Source organism: Oncorhynchus keta, chromosome 22, assembly GCF_023373465.1.
Source record: "Oncorhynchus keta strain PuntledgeMale-10-30-2019 chromosome 22, Oket_V2, whole genome shotgun sequence".
In the NCBI taxonomy this organism is placed as follows: Eukaryota; Metazoa; Chordata; class Actinopteri; order Salmoniformes; family Salmonidae; genus Oncorhynchus; species Oncorhynchus keta.
Genome location: NC_068442.1, coordinates 2532179 through 2554041, shown reverse-complemented (window position 1 = coordinate 2554041; position 21863 = coordinate 2532179). Strand labels below are relative to the sequence as shown.

The following is a 21863-nucleotide window of genomic DNA, read 5'->3' as shown; positions in this document are numbered from 1 at the left end:
CACCAGACTGGCTTCATGCTCATCATCATGTCTGGAATAAGAGTTCTTACTAACCAAGCTTCAAAAACAAAGAGTCTCTGATGATTCACAAGGTGTCTGAGGCATGTGATCTAGTTTAGCAGTCGAGACCACGGCGCAGTTACAAGGCTAAAATAGCCTAAGGCCTGGAATCAATCAGTAGCGCAGAAGATCAGCGTTATAGCGTGATTTAAATTTAAAGGCAATGTTTCCGCGTTCGCTGAGACTGCATTCACGGTAAACGCTGCATATGTCGACTCAGTTGAAAATGACTTTCAACCGCGCTACAATGCGCTACAATGCAGATCTTCAGCACTACTGTTTGAATCCAGCCCTAGGTCTTTCTTCCCTTCGAAGGGAATGCAGAATGCAGTTAGCATCTTTGGTAAATGGATGTTTTAAAAGATGTACATTTATTCTTTCTCTAAGTATATTCAGATTGAATAAGGGACAAATAAATCTTGAGAATCTAAAGAATATGAAAATAAACGTTTCTTCGTTGTTTCTTAACTTGCTACCAAAAACTCTCCTCCCCTATTTATATCATTTCCCTTGTCATTATTAAGCATTATTTAGTCATAACAATCAATATAGCGGTGTCAAACTTTCCCTGGCTGCCACTACTCTTGCTCAATTAGTCTCATCTAATAAAATGATTCTGAGGTAAGTTGATTTCATATTTAGTATTTTATAAAAAGGTATATAAATATTATCTAATTAAATGTCTTTAAATGTTTTTATATCACAGCGCCTTCAGAAAGTATTGACACCCCTTGACTTATTCCACTTTTTGTTGTGTTACAGCCTGAATTTAAAATTGCAAAGAAATTGCTTAACAAGTCACATAATAAGTTGCATGTGTTTAACATGATTTATTAATGACTACCTCATCTCTGAAGCCCACACATACAATTATCTGTAAGGTCTCTCAGTCGAGCAGTGAATTTCAAACACAGATTCAACCACAAAGACCAGGGAGGTTTTCCAATGCCACGCAAAGATGGACACCTATTGGTGGATAGGTAAAAACTTGAATATCCCTTTGAGCATGGTGAAGTTATTTATTACTCTTCGGGTGGTGTATACACCCAGTTAGTACAAGGATACAGGTGTCCTTCCTAACTCAGTTGCCAGAGAGGAAGGAAACTGCTCAGGAATTCACCTGAGGCCAATGGTAACTTTAAAACGGTTACAGAGTTTAATGGATGTGATAGGTGTGGTTAATTTCTGTATTATAATCATGATAAAAAAAAGTTAATAGTAGAATTATGGGATAATTACACTGGATGTTAATATAAATGTACATTCTGCCAATGTTGTTAAATTGAGGTTATTTTTACTTTAAGTGATAGGACCAATTTGAATCACTGAGCAATGTCATTCTAAATTTTGGTTGGAAAATTAAATTGGGTTTTTGATTATGATTTGGAAACTGAATGATTTTTAAAACTGAAGGATTGATTTGAGTTTAGTATGTTAATAACTATGAGTGAAGCAATTGATGTATTAGGGATTGATTGTTCTGATTGCTGTTGAACTAAAGTTATAGTTACTCCACAATACTAACCTAGATGACAGAGTACTAACCTAGATGACAGAGTGAAAAGAAGGTGTGAAAAGAAGGAAACATGAACAGAATCAAACTATTCCAAACATGCATACTGTTTGCAATAAGGCACTAAAGTACAACTGCCAGAAATGTGGCAAAGAAATTAACTTTATGTCCCGATTACAAAGTGTTATGTTTGGGGCAAAACGTAACTGAGTACCACTCTTCATACCTTCAAGCATGGTGGTGGCTGCATCATGTTATGGGTATGCTTGTCATTGGCAAGGACTGGGGAGTTTTTTTAGGATAAAAAGAAACAGTCCATTATTACTAAGAATAGAACTAAGCAGAGGCAAAATCCTAAAGGAAAACCAGGTTCAGTCTGCTTTCCAACAGACACTGGGAGACAAATTCCCCTTTCATCAGGACAATAACCTAAACAAATATACACTGGAGTTGCTTACCAAGATGACACTGAATGTTCCTGAGTGGCCTAGTTACAGTTTTGACTTAAATTGTCTTGAACATCTATGGCAAGACTCGAAAATGGCTTTCTAGCAATGATCAATTACCAACTTAAATATATTTAATTCGTTTTGAATTCAGGCTGTGGGACAAAATGTGGAATAAGTCAACCATGTGGAACAAGTATACCATTAGGGGAGCCTAAAGAGAAATAATCCACTTGCTTAGAGATAAAATAAAATAAATGTAATCCGTTTTTAATTAATAAAGCAGTCAAATTTAAGGTGAGTGTGTTGGGGCCCTCTTATTTTTCTTCATAGTTTGTTTGACATCTACTTTTTTTTATTTTATTATATATTGTTTTACCAAACCTTGCTTTTTTCCGCAGCAATTGGAAATAGTACTTAAGGGGTACTAGTTATCCAACGTTACCCTACTGAATCAATAAACTAGTAGAACTGTGTTGCAATTATCAATTTAAAGAACATACAGTAAACATGGGAAACATTGAACATTTCGTTCAATCGTTTCATTTCATAGTATGAACTATACCCGCAGCCTAGCTTGCAAAAAGCCTCGAATTTCTTTGGAAAATGGGATGCGCACAAAATCAGGGCAACTGAGTTGTGGCACATATTCTCGCGTGTGAAATGAATACATGTAAAGTTCATATCTAATTCAAACGTACCTGTCCTGCAGAAAGCCAAGTTCAGTTGTTTCTTTATGTTCGATGTCAGAAGCTTCGGAGAGAGTTGAAACAATTGAGCTTTTATCCATTGGCTATGGTGCAGTTTTGGCTCCTCCTGTCCCGCTCACATTTCTAAGATGTTTAAGCTACATTGGCTATTTCTCTCTCTACTTGTGGTCATCTATGTGTATCGGAGACGTTTGGCTTTTCCTAATAATGAAACGCTCGCGATAAAAGCAATAATAAAAAGTTGTAATGTATTTTTCTTCTACAAAAAAGTAACTATTGCTTTCTAATACGATGAAGCATCCTTATATATGTTTCAGTCATTTAGCAGGTGCTTTTATCCAGAGCAATTCATCTATTTTTTTGTTATTTAACCTTTATTTAACTAGACAAGTCAGTTCTGATTTACAATGACGGCCGTGGAACAGTGGGTTAACTTCCTTGCTCAAGGGAACATCCACAGATTGTTTTACTTAGTCGGCTCTGGGATTCGAACCAGAGACCTTTCTGTTACTGTTCTAACGCTCTTAACCGGTAGGCTACCTGCCACCTTATCTCCACAATTGAACTTCACCAAAAAATGACAAATCGTGTTTTTGAAGAAATAAATAGAAAACAATATTGAAAGACTTTGGCTGTTCTCAACAAATACTGCGAAATAATGTGACTAAACTTGGCACTATGCCATTAGTCTTGGAGCTGTAGCTTTCATATAGCAGCATTGGTATGTGACAGATGTGAAATGTACAAAAATGTGGCAGGGCAAAGAGAACAAGGGAGGGAACCATGATGTCGTACAGGTGGGAATGTTGTCTGATTCATACTTTAGAAACGGATAGGCAGACTATAGGTGGGAGACCATCCTTAAGAGCTAATACCTAATTCAAAGAGTATTGGGGGAACCATTACTGCTTTCAATAAAGCTGTAGGCTAATAATTACATAGTTAATTACTAACCATACTGGCAGCTGTTGGATGCAGCTATTTCAGGTCAGAATATACAAACTAATTAGTGTGGCTGAGTGCTGCAAGACCAATAACTAATGTGATTGTCAGAAAATGTAAAAACAAATAAATATACCGTGTAGCTTACTTATACTGTGCTTGCAAACTGGCAATATAATCAGTTTAAAAGGAGTTTTATTAAGTGAGATGGGAAGTCAATGCAGTAATCTAAAAAGAATCTGAACCACGCCGAAATGTATGAGTAAATAAGAGTCTATAAAAGCCCTTTCCAACAGCTGACATCTCTCTCTCCTGCCAGAACACAGAGCTACCAAACAAGGACATGTTACTACTCCAACAGTCAACAGCTAATTGAAACTCCTCTGTCCACCTAAATAAAAAGAGCAATCATATTCAAAGGATGCAGTATATGTACAAAAATATGTGGAACCTGTTCAAATGAGTGGATTCGGCTATTTCAGCCACAGCCGTTGCTGACAGGTGTAAAGTTGAGCACACAGCCATGCAATCTCCATTAAAAAAAACATTGGCAGTAGAATGGCCTTACTGAATAGCTCAGTGACGTTCAACGTCGCAAAGTCATAGGATGCCACAACAAGCCAGTTCGTCAAATTTCTGCCCTGCTAGAGCTGCCCCAGTCAACTGTAAGTGCTGTTATTGTGAAGTAGAGACGTCTTGGAGCAACAACGGCTCAGCTACAAAGTGGTAGGCCACACAAGCTCACAGAAAGGGACCGCAGAGTGTTGTCCTCGGTTGTAACACTCACTACTGAGTTCCAAACTGCCTCTGGAAGCAACATCAGCACAATAACTGTTTGTCGGGAGCTTCATGAAATCTGTTACCATGGCTGAGCAGCCGCACACCATGCGTAATACCAAGCGTCGGCTGGGGTGGTGTAAAGCTCACTGCCATTGGACTCTGGAGCAGTGGTAATGCGTTCTCTTGAGTGATGAATCGCGCGTCACCATTTGGCAGTCCGACAGACGAATCTGGGTTTGGCGGATGTCAGAACGCTAGCTGCTCGACTGCATAGTGCCAGCTGTAAACTTTGGTGGAGGAGGAATAATGGTACGGGGCTGTTTTTCATGGTTCGGGCTAGGCCCCTTAGGTCCAGTGAAGGAACATCTTAACGCTACAGCATGCAATGGCATTCTAGACGATTCTGTGCTTCCAACTTTGTGGCAACAGTTTGGAGAAGGCCCTTTCCTGTTCCAGCATTATAATGCCCCTGTGCACAAAGTGAGATCCATACAGAAATGCTTTGTTGAGATCAGTGGGGAAGAATTTGACTGGCCAGCACAGAGCAGGACGCTAACTGTAAGCCAGGCCTAATCACCCAACATTCGTGCCTGACCTCACAAATGCTCTTGTGGCTGAATGGAAGCAGGTCTCCGTAGCACTGTTCCAACATCTAGCGGAAAGCCTTCCCAGAAGAGTGGAGGCTCCTATAGCAGCAAAGGAAGGACCAACTCTCTATTCATGCCTATGATTTTGGAATGAGATGTTGGACAAGCAGGTGTCCATATACTTCTGGTCATGTAGTGCATGTGTAGGCCTATAGTACATACACAGTACCCTCCCAATATGCTAAACAGATCTAGGTTTAAATAATTATTTAAAATCTTGCTTGACCTCTCTGGAATGCAAGTACGGTGTGTTAGTTTTGCACTTTTTTTGAATTTTCTATTGGTTCCTGCAAGCTCAACTTAAGCACAAGGGGGAATAAGAATCATATTGTACACCATACTCCTCATTCTTGTTAGCCTGATCCCAGGCGACAGTCTCACACCCAGAACTGATGGTTTTGGCAGTCCCAGTCTTCTCCTTCATGCCAAATAACTCAAACAGCCACTCCCCCCTGTATCCGCCTGTGTTCACCCTGATGAAAAGGTTAATTATCTGTTGTCGAGGTTCATTATCTTTGGGCTTTACTCATTGCAGTTGACTTGACTGTATCATGATTCAGGAAAACTCTAGCTCCAACAGGTAGGCACACTTTCATAAAGGAACATTCTCATCATAATACACTACCAACTAGACAGATATACTTTCACATCTTTGAAACATCTTTGGCATTTTTACCACAAAGAAAACTTCTGAGACAGTCATATCATTATTATCACGTATACTCCCCTCTCCGGCCTATAGGTCATCAGGCTGCTGATTATCCCGCACACCTGTCACCATCGTCTTGTGCACCTGCACCTCATGACACTCACCTGGACTCCATCACCTCCTTGATTATCTTCCCTATATCTGTCACTCCCCTTGGTTCTTTCCTCAGGTGTTATTGACTCTGTTTTCATGTTGGGAGTGTTGTTTGTGTTTTGTTTCTTTATTAAAACACTCGCTCCCTGTACTCTCAGCGCATTCGTTACAATTACAGAGCGAGTCATTTCATTTTATTTCCACCATGCAAACCATCAAATGGCAAAGTCAAGTTTTCAAACTAAGTTTAATACTTAATGTCGTCACTGAACATTTAGTATAACCGTGGGGATAATACATTACAGAAAATATTACAGGACATGACTACAGTATTTAGTAGTATCAATATATTTACACATTCTGGTGATGAACTAATAATATTAGTCATCATTTCCCTAATGACCTGAAGACCACAACAAATACGATGGTTATTATGACAGATGGACAGAACGTTAAAAAAAATATCAGACAGACAGACGTACAATACAAAATGAGACACAAACAAAGTATCTTCCCTGTGTAAACAAACAAACAAAAAAAACATCACAGTAATGCGCCTTCAATGCGCCACAAACAATGCGCCTTCAGAAAGTATTCACACCCCTTGAATTTTTCCACATTTTGTTGAGTTAGTCTGAATTCGAAATGTATTGAATTTAGATTTTTCTGTCACTGGCCTACACACAATGTCAAAGTTGACTTTTTGGTCTATGTTTGGCTACGATTTTTTCCGCTATGGACATATTTTCAACTTTCATTCAGAACCAAAAATGTACCTGATTTAAACATCCATAAAATACCTATTTTAAACTTTCATTCAGAGCTTAAATTGAACCCAACTTCAACGTCTTGAAAAATAGCCGTTTTTTCAACTTAATGTTGCTTACTGGGATTATTCTTGTAGTGGCGGCCAATTTTTGTTTCGCCTGGGGTGCCAGAACGGCCAGGACCGGCCCTGAATACTAGTATCCAAATAATGTACAAATGTAAAACATCTTTAGTAGCACTGTATTCAATTGAAAATGCAGTGCTGTTCACATAACCTAAACTATGTTAAGAGTACTTTTACTTTTAAGGTAACACTGGCTGAGATAATGGATGGGCTGAACATGCCGGGAGATGAGTTTGGATTGGTCGGCCATGTAGCATGCTTCTGTCTATAACGTGAGCTGCTCAGTATGTCTTGATAGTCCTGTCTACCGCAGTGTAAGACAACATTATCAATCGAGAACTACAAAAGTTTTGCTACATTTCTCAACAACATTGATGCTCTGAATTTTTGCTGTCTTTTTTTTGGTTTACCGAACATCACTTTTCCACTTTGTTATACTTCAAGCAAGTTCAGCCAAGACTAGCTAGCTTGTAACATTAGCTGAGATGGAAGCTAGCAAAAATGTAGAGGGAGCTGTCGTAACCGAGGTAGATACTGTCATCTATACGGAAGATTCTGACACTCTACCAGAATTAACGGTACCGAGGTTGGAGGAATTAGTCTTCGGTACAGGTGTCCAAATAACCCCTTCGAAACCCCACAAAACTACAGAGTTTAATGCAGCAGGCATTAAGGATATTACCACTGATGTGAAACTGTTGAAAAATAAAGTTGATGCCCTGACAAAAGAAAACGAGGAGCTGCGCACAGCCAGTGATGAACAGGACCGATACAAGCGCCGATGGGGGCTGAGACTGAACATGCTCCCTGAAACTGATGGTGAGAATATCAGAGGGATTGTGATTGACATTATTGGGAAGGTTGTTCCATATCCCCCTGCTATCCTGAACATCGCTGTAGATGTTGTACACCGTCTCGGAGATAAGAGAAAGGAGATGAACAGACACAGACAAGGTTTGCGTTGAGGAACGTGAGAGACGAGGTGTGGAGAGCTGCCAAACTTGCGCCGATCTTCAGGGAGAAAGACACTCGCTTTGCAGAAGATTTCAGCAAGCGCGACAGGGATGCCCATGCGAAGCTGTGGCCACAAGTCGATGGGGCAAGATGCAGGGAGAAAAAAAGCCTCCTTTCGCGAGGGGTTTTCTGCCATTGACGACCGCAGGGTGGAGCCACGTGTGACTGATTTATGCTTCATGAGTTGGCCTGCTTATACAGTAGTAGGCTAATGAAGCCATATACCGTTTCAACTGGTGAGTTTATTCATCCAATCGTTTATCTGAACACCGCGTATAGGTGATATTGCATAGGGCCATACTGTCCGTAGTGGCGAGTTTTGAATGTGAACATTAACCAACGTAAGCACACTGATTTTTGATTCTCATTTGATGGCATACTAAGAAATCACTTAGCTTTTAGTCTTTTCATTTGGTTTCAAGATTGATATTATGTAAGTAAATCTCCATTTATTTTTCATATGGCGATGATTAGCTGTCAGATGTTTTTATTTTACGTTTGAGAGTTTAATTGAAGATCTAAACTATTAATATATTACGTGTTATTACGCGGTCTAGCCATTTATTTTCCTTTTATGGTCGTTACTGTTCGTCAAGTACATTTTTGAAGGGCTTATGCTATATTCAGGGTCCCTTGTTTATTCTAGACAACTCTCTCGGATACTCTGCTTGTCAACATTTCTTTGCTTTTTATTCTTGAACACCAGGGGTTTACGTACCAATTGAACACCAGGGGTTTACGTACCAATTGAACACCAGGGGTTTACGTACCAATTGAACACCAGGGGTTTACGTACCAATTGAACACCAGGGGTTTACGTACCAATTGAACACCAGGGGTTTACGTACCAATTGAACACCAGGGGTTTACGTACCAATTGAACATCAGGGGTTTACGTACCAATTGAACATCAGGGGTTTACGTACCAATTGAACACCAGGGGTTTACGTACCAATTGAACATCAGGGGTTTACGTACCAATTGAACATCAGGGGTTTACGTACCAATTGAACATCAGGGGTTTACGTACCAATTGAACACCAGGGGTTTACGTACCAAAGGCAATTTTTGTTTTTGTAAAGATTCATTAAAAAGTCCAATTGTTTTTTTGTTTTTTTCAAGAGACACGTTCCTCAGATGCCGACTTAAAATTTTGGACTTCACAATGGGGTGACAAGATCATTTTTAGCCTTGGCTCATCTCATTCTGCTGGTGTGGGAATACTTTTCAGACATTTTCCAGGTACAGTTTAAGAAAGCAGGTGTGATGCTGAGGGTCACTGGATAACTAATGTTTTCGAATATAAAAAGGGTCATGTTACATATTGGTAAATATTTATGGTTATAACATAGTAATTATTCTAACATCTATTAGTGAAGTCTTAATTGAATTGAAAAACAAATATTCCACAGATAACATTATTGCTGGAGGCGATTATAATGTTGCTCCTCGTGACTGGATGGACAAGTATCCCACCAGGCATTCAGCCCATTGTTTTAATAACTTAATTCTACATTTCTGCTCCCAACTTTCAACTTTCCGACATTTGGAGTTCACAGAATCCAACTTTAGAACATTGTTCTTGGTTCAACTCTATAACTAGCGACAGACAATTCAAATCTCGAATTGATCATTGGTTGGTACCTTCCAATCTTACGAATCTTGTCAGTGAATGTAGTATTTCCTCAGATCCTCTGACAGGCCATTGTTCCATTATTCTTTCCTTTTGATAATGACAAGAGATTTTCAAAAGCATCTTTTCTTTTAAAGAATGAGCCATTTTGTTTACAGTCTAAAGCTCTTATCAGAGGGACCTGTCTCGATCCTGCTCTTTCTTCTACTAACACATGGGAAATGATTAAATTCAGAAATCAATGTCTTGCCATCACTACTGGTAAAATGCTAAGAAAAGATTATCCAAGCAGATGTTGATATTAACAGGCTGAGCAATAAACTTGATTTAAATTAAGATGAAAAAGAAACAGGGTGCCTCCATCCGTTCAAAGGCCAAATGGATTGAAAAAGGTGAAAAAAACACATCTTATTTCTTTCATTTGGAGAAGAGTAGGCAGACTAGGAATAGTATTACACCCATTTATGTAAATGACACTATCTGTTGATCGTGAAATGATTCATAAGAAAATACTCTTTCTACACTTCACTATATCAATCTCATCTTTCAGAAGGCAACATGAATTCCTTTTTTGATTCAGTTCATAAACTCTGTTAACCCTATAGAAGAAAGGTTTAAGAAACTCTGTGATTCTGATATAGATATTACTTTGTTGGACTAAACCATTAAACAAATGCCTATAGGTAAATCTCCTGGACCGGATAGCATGACTCTATCAACATTTTTGGCGTGATTTAGAGAGTTATTGCTTTCGGGCTACAAAGAGGATATTGCTAATGCTATCTTATCACCTCCTTTGTGACAGGGACTAATAGTTCTTATACCCAAACCAAAGAAGGACTCTCTTCACCTAGATGTATATTGTTTTTAGATTTTTAAAAATGCTTTTGGCACTTTCAAACAACTTTTAACTTAGAACTATCTACTTTTGGGTTTTGGGAGGATTTCTGTTAAGTGATAAGGATAATGTACAATATAATGATAATAGCAGTTCGCTGGCTATTAGTAACGGTACATCCCCTTGTTTCTCTATTGCTAGAGGAATTAGACAGGGTTGTCCAAGCTCTTTATTTTAGCCACAGATCTACTAGCCATATTTCTAAACAAATATGAGAATTTAAAATGGATCTGTATTTTTGGTAAAGATGTAAATATCAGTCCATTTGCAGATGATACTGCCCTTTTCCTAAAGGATAGAGCGTCTATTCCCTTGGCTATTGACAGAATCAAGACATTTTCTATGGCCTCTGGGTCGACTCCCAACCTTAACAAATGTGATCTCATGCCAATTATTTGCTGTGATTCCGTCAACATTGCCTGTTAAAAAGAAAGTTAAATATTTAGGAATTGTTATCACTAAAAACGTTTCAGATACAGAATCTTTAAACATCGATAATAGGATTCATTCCATGAGAGTTTCATTAAGTCCGTGGCAGCAATGTGATATCTCAATCTTGGGTTGTATTCTTTTGTCCAAGACCGATGGCTTATCTAGAACCATTTACCCAAGTCAGTCCCTTTTTTATTTCTTCTAATAACATTTTTAAAAAGTCAATTCTGTTATATTTAGATTTGTTTGGAGGAATAAATCATTATATTCAGAAATCACAATTAGTATGATCGTGGAGGTTTACAGGATATTGATTTTGATTCGTTAATGGTTGCTTTTAGAATTAAATGGTTGATATGTCTGTCTAATCCTACCTCTGTGGTATCATATCCCTAACAGTCTGTTTAATAAACTTGGTGGACTTGAATTCCTAAAGAAATGTGATTCTGACCCTCCAAAATGACCTGTGAAATTGTCTAAGTTTCACCAGCTAATGTTGTTTTTCTGGAAAATTATATTCAAGCGCGATTTTTCCCCCCAGGTTAATATTACTCAGAGAGAATTTGCAAAGCAATTCCACTTCCTTTACTTGGGACTTATTAAGAACACTTTGTTATATTATGAGGTTGTTCCCTCTTTTCCAAGTTTACAAATGAATGACTTGAATCTTTTGGATAAAAAAAAGCAACAATAAATGGATACGATTGGCTGTTAATGAATTTGGTGTGAAGAGGGTGTGAACAATGCTGAATGGGTGTAGACAAAGAAGAGCTCTCCAGTAGGTGTACCAAAACATTAATAGCAATTTTCTCAACAAAATGGGGTTACAAGTTTATCAACATTCAAAGCAGAATAAATGTTCCATTGTTCCTCAACTGCAGTGTATCAAATACCATTTTCTAGCTTTGAGTCTCTACTTCCATCCAATGTAAAAAATACAATTTTCAAATTTTGCTACATAAGACCGAATCCAGGTGGTGGGTCACAAATTGAAACAAGAGAAGTTTTTGTGTCAAATTATACCACAATATACTGCAAGTCATAAATCAGCATGTCAACGTAGGCATTTTATGATTAACCGCACGAGCACTACAGTTATTTCATATGAACTTCTCTTAAACTAGCATGTAGCATTTGAGCGGACATGTTCTTATCAAGTTTGACCGATCTTTTTCAACAACACATTTACAGCGTTAATGTACTAAAAAGAAGCTTTGATCACACAATCCACCGACTGGTCTTGGAATGAATAGCCTGACTGTCAGTCTCAATGAGGTAATACTTGTTATGAAGTGCTTTTCTTGATAAATAACAATTTGTACCTGTTAGTGCTGGTTCATATTCTACTGCTAGATTCTGTCAGTCATAATTCACTTACACTTAAGAACTAACAAAATTGCATCGCAAAATCCTACAGAAATTGAGAATAATGGCAGTGAAGGCACGTGACAGAGGTTTGAAAATGTTTTTTTTTTTTTTTTTTTAAAGGAACATTTGATCGTTTCACGTGCTGCTATTCCTTTAATGGCAAAATGCCTCAATACACACTTAGTCAGCCTATTGCCAAATATGCTTGTTAATGATAAATATGCCTGTTAATGTAACTCCCTTCAGCACACCACTTATTTCTGTATGAACAATATTATTTTGTTTCCTTGTTGCACCCAATAGGGTAGCCTGGGTTAAGTTCATACCACGATTATACAGTCAGTTCACTGAGACTTACTGACTACAATAGCATGTACTTAATATTGATTTAATTCAATCAAGAATTCAGCTTTGAGTGAATCTGATTAATGGTGCATAACAGGCAACTAAATAAGTGCTAGCCCAGGCTTGGGAAAATTCGTATATTAGTCTTACAGCCAGTTGACTAGATTCTAGAATATACTCCAGAATGACTAGAATACAGTTGATTAGATTCTACAAATCACTTGTATGTATAATGAATATAATTCAGTGGGCTAGATTTTTGAATCTAGAATGACTAGAATCCAGTTGACTAGATTCAGGCCAATCATGGTGTTTGTTTGACCTTCCCCTGATCCTCCACCTTCCTGATGGCTGCCTGGATGGCGTCCTGGTCTCCCAGGAGCTGCATGGGTTTGGTGGGCCGGAAGTTCTCATCCAGCTCAATCAGAATGGGCGTTCCTGTGGGTAACGTCACGTTGACGATATCAGCATCTGATATACCTGTTGAAATAAATAGAGATAAATGTTTGATTTGTAGTGTTCTGCTGCTTGTGAACCACAGTAAAACAAACCCGTGGCATACTATCACCATGAAGATAATATAACCATTATGTTAGTACAGCTTTATCCCATATTGTTATGGAAAGCGCTACCAACTGCTCTGATTTCTGTACACCGAAGTAAGCTTATGAGTGCTCAATAACCACTTAAAACCAAATCAAAATGTGCAACAGACTACTGTAGGTCTATAATGTAGGTCCTCTAACAACAAATGAGCAAAACAACAATTCCTGCTATAATAGCATAGATGATTTATAATATCCCCATTACATAACTGTCTATAAAGTTACAGGGTGGCCAGTGGAGGAGCTAAAAGGTCAATGTGGATCTCATGGCAGTAGCCTGATGTAACATAAACCTAGTGCCCTTTTTGTACAAGTTCAACCACGTGCCATTTCTGGAACTCATATATATATTGCTATAAACCAAATGGGAGTGAATGCTAGTTACGAACTAGGCCTAAAGCATAGAGGGCCTAGCGAACTCCTTTTGTAGATTCAAACATTCAAATGGAAGTGAAAGTAGCCATGCAGCTCTTACTGAAGTCTGCAGTAACAAAAGAGAACTAAAAAGGACAATAGCAGTGCAGCAAATGTCAATGGTAGTAATGGTGGAGCTGATGCACTCAAGCCTTGCACACACACACACACACACACACACACACACACACACACACGTTATACCTTGTAAGTGTTTCAGCAGTGCCCTGCAGCTATTCCCATGCCCAGAGATGAGCACCGATTTCCCCTGTTTGATCTCTGGCACAATGGTGCCATCCCAGTATGGCTGGAGCCTCTCTAAGACATCCTTCAGGCTCTCCGACTTAGGGAGATCCTCTTTAGAAATATCGCAAGTAGAATACCGCCGGTCGTTGTAGATCTCCAAAAAGTAAGGGTGTGAATTGTCGATAGGCGGCGGCGTGAGGTCGTAACTCCTCCTCCACTGTTTCACCTGCTCCTCGCCGTGGTTTAGGGCCATCTCGGCACGGTTGAGCCCGATCAGAGCACCATAATGGCGCTCATTCAGCCTCCACGATTTCACCACTGGGACCCACTCCTGCCCCATGGCCTCTAGTAGCAGCCAGGCTGTGTGGATGGAACGGCTAAGCAGGGATGTGAAGACCACATCCAGGTGGTAGCCTGCCTCTCTTAGGAGGTGACCGCACGCTAGGGCCTCCTTTACCCCATCCTCACTCAGCCTCTGGTCCACCCAGCTGCAGAAGCGGTTCTCTTTGGTCCAGGCCCCTTCTCCATGCCTCATCACAAAGACTTTGTACTTGGACATCGGGAAAGACTGGCTGGCAGCAGGAGTCTGTACTGTACACAAACAAACAATGGGTTGAATTATAGGACATCCGGAAGGACAGGCTGGCAGCAGGAGCCTGTACTGTACACAAACAAACAATGGGTTGAATTATAGGACATCCGGAAGGACAAGCTGGCAGCAGGAGCCTGTACTTTACACAAACAAACAATGAGGAATTATAGAAGCGAAGGGTGCAGGTTCAGTTACATAATGCACTCGACTGTTACTGTGGCCAGCTAACATCATCAGTCACTTAGCACACAACTTAAATAAGAATTATTCAACAAGTCTCGAATAGGCTACTTGATGAGTTTCAACAACCTAAATGTACAGCTGCAGTTCAGTGGTGCCTTGTATTATTAGCCGTGCTTCATTTGAGCCGGAACCTCTCCGTTTTGGACTGCCTTGTTCCGGAACCTGTTTGATTGAATACGGTACCTTTTCCTGGCATGAAACGCTGTTTGAAACCAACGCGTTGCCATGGCTGTATGAGAAGCGCGCCTGTATCTCTCACAGAACTAGAATGAGAGCAACTTGATATGATCCCTCTCCCTCTACTCTGATAGACATGAGCCTGCAACTCTCTCATCTCTCCAGCGTTGCACCATCATTTATTTCCTTACATAATCATAGCCGTGCGAATTGAAATACATTTGCCAAAGTTATAGATGTTCTGCTGTCGCGGGAAAACACAGATTAGAAAGCAAATGGCTCCTGATCAAAACACTCAAATCTGTCTGGTTTAGGCTACAAAAATACTTGATTTACTTTGTAAAACAATATTTGGAAGTTAAACAAGAGAGAGATAGGCTTTTGGCACAAACGCATTGGCCATCAGCAACGTGTGAGCTGCGCATCATTGGGTGATTCAGTGAAATTGGAAAGCATTTTTCAGACTATAATTTCCTCATATTGTAGCCTACAATATGTCTCCACACACGTAGGCCTACAACCTGGCCTCAGAGCATTTCGTATTATTCTGTACATAAATACGTGAACAATTCCTTTAGTATGTATGATATGTTACATTTCGTATGGTATGTATTCATTTGTGGATGTCCATCACCCATTTCGTATGATATGTTAAAAATTACATTTCTGATTATAGGTCACAAATTTGCAAAACGTACATTGTTATGAATTCGCAAAAATGTCTTATATGTTACGATTTGCAAATGTACGATATGTTATGAATTTGCAAAACGTACAATGTTACAACTTTGCAAAATGAATGTTACGAATTCTAGCTTGCTAACGTTAGCTAGGCTAGGGGATATTAGTTAGGGTTAAGTTTAGAAGATAGATTAAAGGTTTAAGGTTAGGGTTAGCTAAAAGGGTGAAAGTTAGGGGAAGGGTTAGCTAAAAAGGTTATGGTTAGTAATGGCAAAGCAGCTAAAAAGTAGTAAGTAGTTGAAAAGTTGCTAATTAGCTCAAATGCTATGGTCTGTGAAATTCGAACTTGCAACCTTTGGGTTGCTAGACATTTGCGTTGCCAGACGTTTGCGTTATACTAAAAAGGCAGTTGAAAAGTTGCTAATTAGCTAAACTCAGCAAAAAAAGAAACGTCCCTCTTTCAGGACCCTGTCTTTCAAAGATAATTCGTAAAAATCCAAATAACTTCACAGATCTTCATTGTAAAGGTACACTGTTTCCCATGCTTGTTCAATGAACCATAAATAATGAACATGCACCTGTGGAACCATCATTAAGACACTAACAGATTCCATCAGCCTCCATCAATGCTCAGACTGTCCGCAATAGGCTGAGAGAGGCTGGACTGAGGGCTTGTAGGCCTGTTGTAAAGGCAGGACCTCACCAGACATCACCGGCAACAACATTGCCTATGGGCACAAACCCACCGTCGCTGGACCAGACAGGACAGGCAAAAAGTGCTCTTCACTGACGAGTCAGTTTTGTCTCACCAGGGGTGATGGTCGGATTCGCTTTTATCGTTGAAGGAATGAGCGTTACACCGAGGCCTGTACTCTGGGGCGGGATCGATTTGGAGGTGGAGGGTCCGTCATGGTCTGGGGTGGTGTGTCACAGCATCATTGGACTGAGCTTGTTGTCATTGCAGGCAATCTCAATGCTGTACCTTACAGGGAAGACATCTTCCTCCCTCATGTGGTACCCTTCCTGCAGGCTCATCCTGACATGACCCTCCTGGCATGACAATGGCATGACAATGCCACCAACCATACTGCTCGTTCTGCGTGTGATTTCCTGCAAGACAGTAATGTCAGTGTTCTGCCATGGCCTGCGAAGAGCCCGGATCTCAATCCCATTGAGCACGTCTGGGACCTGTTGGATCGGAGGGTGAGGGCTAGGGCCATTCCCCCCAGAAATGTCCAGGAACTTGCAAGTGCCTTGGTGTAAGAGTGGGGTAACATCTCACAGCAAGAACTGGCAAATCTGGTGCAGTCCATGAGGAAGAGATGTACTGCAGTACTTAATGCAGCTGGTGGCCACACCAGATACTGACTGTTACCTTTTATTTTGACCCCCCTTTGTTCAGGGACACATTATTCAATTTCTGTTAGTCACATGTCTGTGGAACTTGTTCAGTTTATGTCTCAGTTGTTGAATCTTGTTATGTTCATACAAATATTTACACATGTTAAGATTACTGAAAATAAACACAGTTGACAGTGAGAGGAAGTTTATTTTTTTGCTGAGTTTTGAATAGTCTGTGATGATATTTGAACTCGCAACCTTTGGGTTATACACCCACCCATCCACCCTACTTAAGTAACCACCTGTCTTATGTAACCATACCAAACATAACTTATCACAGTAAAAGGAGCGTCTCAGATTCACGTACAGAATAATACAAAATGCTCTGAGACCTGGTTGAGGCCTAGGCCATTGATGGATTCAAGACAAGGTTGTTTTTATTGATCTCAGATTCTCAGTTTGTCTGTGTCAAAGTAAACTGTCATTTCGATCATTTGTGTGGTATCTGCCAAAGTCTCCAGTCATTTTATAAATGCATGAAATGCGTTCATAAAAGGCCACATTTTTCAATGGGGGCCTTTTGCAACTCTATTGTTAATGAGCGTGATATCAGAAGCAGTAGCCATCATCAACATGGCTGAGAGGTTTAAGGGGTGGGTCTGGTAGGTCAATAATTTCAAGTGGCATACTACAAACCAACACACGGTTACGTTAACCAAAGTTGAACATCATTGCACAGGGTAACGCTGAATCTAAACAACGAAATGTGGCTATTACACATTCCCTGTGGCGTAATGAATACGGAATACCATATTATTACATCATATCAACAGACAATAAAAACAGCTAACGTTAGCTGTGATGCCTTGCACTTGTCATCTCATACACTGGTAGCCTACTCTGTCCAGAATCCAGATAGCGTGCATGCGTTTTTACGAGGGCATGCGTGTAAAGACGTTCAAGCTACAAAATGCGGATCAATAACAATTAAAACTGAAAATGTATTACAATAATAGCATGAAAACAACCTTACCCTGCGTGAGCTACAAGTTTAGACCAATTGTCGTGCAGTCGTGACTGATGACAGATATTTGGAACACCATCGAGAGCGTTCAAAAGAAGTCCGCGACTGACAGCTTGCGGTCCAATCGAAGCGGCAAATCTCACATTTGGGCGGGATTTGTGTAACGTGTACTGCCCATATATGGACGGATGAAAGGAACGGCTTGCGCTGTCTGGGACCGTCATCATGGAGGAAGAAGGCGTGGCATGACATATTTAGCTGGGTACATTTTAAAAGTCACTGAATGTGGACATTATTAAGTATCTGCTATGTCAATGTTTTGCCTGCAAAGTGGAAAATACTGCACTTTTTTTGTTAAAAAAAAACAGTATAAACTATGATTGATACACAATACAAACGACATGCGCAAGCTCGCACGCACACACACACAGACGCATGCACTCACACACGCGCACACTCACACATACGCAGTGTTAACTTTTATTGTTGACCATGCAAGTGACAATGATAATACGATGTTAATAAGTGCTTTATTGACAGTAACATAATTTTATGAATAACTTCTAACTATCCAACATTGTGTGTGTCCATACTACATCATATAAATACAATTTCATAACAAATTACATAAAAATAATACATTACTTTCCATTAAAAATAAGACATTATTTTCTATTGAATGACTAGAATTATCTATCGTATGACGTAAATTTGATTTGCATCCATACAAAACATATACCCATGCAAGAGACTCTTACTATGTAAAACTACTACTTCCCTTACCTTCTCCTCCTTTTTGACAGTCTTGAGGTTGGCCTTGAAGTCAACAGACTTTGACCTTGGCTCCCAGCAGAGCCCCCAACATTGCTTCAGCTGATACTCTTACCCTCTTCAACTGAGGTCACTTTTTGCCTTTCAGCTCAATGATCTTCATGGTCAGATTTCCAATCTATATTGCCACATAGCAAGGTTTCAAAATAAAAGTCTCACATACCAACACGAATATGTACTGCCTGTACATTTGATTTGATTCAAATTTTATTGCCCAAAAAATCTGTGTTGCTTTTATGGTAGCACATTCATTTTTAGAATATCGACCAGAACAAAGGTTTATTATCTTCTAAGAGCTTATTATAGGTAACAGTATACTTTTAAACCGTCCCCTCGCCCATACCCGGGCGCGAACCAGGGACCCTCTGCACTCATCAACAACCGTCATCCACGAAGCATCGTTACCCATCAATCCACAAGAGCCGCGGCCCTTGCAGAGCAAGGGGAAATACTACTTCCCCTTGCAGAGCAAGGGGAAATACTACTTCAAGGTCTCAGAGCAAGTGACGTAACTGATTGAAACGCTATTTAGCGCGCACCGCTAACTAAGCTAGCCGTTTCACATCCGTTACACTCACCCCTCTTTTGACCTTCCTCCTTTTTTCCGCAGCAACCAGTAGTCCGGGTCAACAGCATCAATGTAACAGTATAATTTTAAACCGTCCCCTCGCCCATACCAAGGCGCGAACCAGGGACCTTCTGCACAAATCAACAACAGTCACCCACGAAGCATCGTTACCCATCGCTCCACAAAAGCCGCGGCCCTTGCAGAGCAAGGGGAACTACTACTTCAAGGTCTCAGAGCAAGTGACGTAACTGATTGAAACACTATTTAGCGCGCACCGCTAACTAAGCTAGCCGTTTCACATCCGTTACACTCACCCCTCTTTTGACCTTCCTCCTTTTTTCCGCAGCAACCAGTAATCCGGCTCAACAGCATCAATGTAACAGTACAACTTTACTTACGTCCGTCCCCTCGCCCATACCCGGGCGCGAACCAGGGACCTTCTGCACACAACGACAACAGTCACCCTCGAAGCATCGTTACCCATCGCTCCACAAAAGCCGCAGCCCTTGCAGAGCAAGGGGAACTACTACTTCAAGGTCTCAGAGCAAGTGACGTAACTGATTGAAAAGCTATTTAGCGCACACCGCTAACTAAGCTAGCCGTTTCACATCCGTTACATATACATTCGCATAATAATATATCCCATGCTTGGATAGTGTGTGCATTGAAAGATCATACTATGAAGTTAACGGTTTGTAATATTTTAATTTGAGAATCTGTTGGTAACTTTTGGAAACTTTAATTTGCGACAACAACAACCTCAATTTGCAGTACTTTACAAATATTCTGTGAAGAGAAAGCAGATTCATACCTGAATATTTCGCACTCATAATCAAGTACCTAAATATACCTGAATATACTCATACTCATAGTACTGTTCCTGAATACATCGTAATATGTCTGAATATACTCATACATATAGTACTTGCAGGTCCTGTACAGACAGCCCAGAGAGTTTGAGTGGTGGAACTCATTCACTCAGTGTGGTATCTCTGTCAACCACCTTCTGCTCTTTTTCAGCCACCAGCAGAGATGTGACCTTCTTCGCCATTTTGGTCTGGGATACAATATTATAGATACACTACAATTAGAATACTATTATACTACTATTATTAATTACTTAGTAGTATAATACTAGTATTATGTATTAGTAGTATAATCAGGGTTGGATAGTAACAGAAGACATGTAACAGGATTACGTAATCAGATTCGAAAAATGAAGTAACTGTAATCAGACCAGATTACTTAAAATACATTTCTTATCGGATGACGTTATTAAAACATCTGATTACATCTTGTATTACTTAATCTGATATGATATGTGGGCTGCAAGTGTTTGCCTTAAACACAGTGAAATGGCAGATTTTTTGAAAGATGTGATAAGGCACACAGCTCGGAAGTCACCTTTTCAGTGGGAATTTAAGATTTTTCCTTCTGTTGTACTATTTAAAATCTCAAACTTCAGAATTTCCTCTCCCTGGTTGCTTTCCCCAGAAACGTTTTTTAACCACAAAAGTCAGACCCCCACTTACCGAGAACTAAATCATCCTACATTTAATCAGGATCCCTGTGTCAAAAGGACATTTTTAATTAGTCAACACAGCCCCATCCTGTTCACTTCCCAAGCACTGGGATGACACACATGACAAATCAGCTGCTTAGTCAGCTAAATCTATCATTTAAGTGCAAATGAGTACACTAAAATTGACCTGTCTGTCTTTGAAGGTCGATCTACATTCAGAGTATTTGCACAAGTAATCATCCAACTCATGGAATGATCTGATTTCATTTCGATCTGTTACATCTGTCTATTAAAGACTTTATTATACCTGACTGTTATGTTAAAGGTGAGTCAGACATTCAAATGACCATTTCCTCTTCTACTGGCCAGAATATGTAGACACTGTCTCTAGCCGGCTACCACCCTGTGCTCTACCTTGCAACTTTGAGACTGCTGCCCTATGTAGAGAGAGTCATTGAACACTGATCCCTTTAATAATGTTTCTATACTTTTTTAAAGACTTTATATGTGTATACTGTATTCTAGTCATGGCTCATCCTATATAACTACTGCTAAACACACCTTTTCTATTTGCATACTGTCTATAAACACCATTCGCCTGCATATATATTTATATTCCAAACTTTGGTCTGGAAGCTAAGTTCCTGCAATTCTATCAATTTTGCCACGTACTGTGTATTTATATTTTGAAATATATTCTCAACATAGCTCATTCTAATGTTTCTACTATTGTACATTGCATTTTAGTCACACTATTTATACACACCAGATATTTATTTATATACTGGATTCTTGCTCACTGTAATATATGTACTACTGTACATGCCATTCTTAGTAGATCTTTCATCCAGTGTATATACACTGCGTTCGGAAAGTATTCAGACCCCTTGACTTTTTCCACATATTGCTACATTACAGCCTTATTCTAAAATTGATTCAATTGTTTTTACCCCTCATCAATCTACAATACCCCATAATGAGAAAGAAAAAACTGGTTTTTAGATATTGTAGCAAATGTATAAAAAAACAACAGCTGAAATATCACATTTACATAAATATTCAGACCATTTACTCAGTACTTTGTTGAAGCACCTTTGGCAAGCTTGGCATACCTGTATTTTGGGAGTTTCTCCCATT

At 39.6% G+C, this 21863-nt stretch overlaps 2 protein-coding genes across 6 annotated transcripts in view; both read right to left on the bottom strand.

Annotated features, from left to right (window-relative positions):
• The window catches only part of LOC118400883 (non-muscle caldesmon-like), a 58353-nt gene extending 55482 nt beyond the window's left edge, over positions 1-2871 (bottom strand). For all 3 annotated transcript variants that reach the window (XM_035797868.2, XM_035797872.2, XM_035797873.2), the window contains exon 1: positions 2721-2871. The gene's annotated coding sequence lies outside the window, so the exon portion shown is untranslated. The remainder of the gene's footprint in view (positions 1-2720) is intronic.
• Positions 2872-6128: 3257 nt separating this feature from the next.
• On the bottom strand, positions 6129-17948 carry LOC118400884 (bisphosphoglycerate mutase-like). Of its 3 annotated transcripts, none has more exons than XM_035797876.2 (3): positions 17815-17948; positions 13706-14338; positions 6129-12962 (listed from the first exon to the last, which is right to left on the bottom strand). In XM_035797876.2, the coding sequence occupies exons 2-3, from the start codon at positions 14304-14306 to the stop codon at positions 12787-12789; spliced, it is 777 nt and encodes a 258-aa protein (XP_035653769.1). In that variant the 5' UTR covers positions 14307-14338; positions 17815-17948; the 3' UTR covers positions 6129-12786. The 3 variants fall into 3 exon arrangements, with proteins under 3 accessions (XP_035653769.1, XP_035653770.1, XP_035653771.1); XM_035797877.2 differs by having other exon boundaries at positions 13706-14333; XM_035797878.2 differs by having other exon boundaries at positions 13706-14408; positions 17815-17845.
• Positions 17949-21863: the final 3915 nt, after the last annotated feature.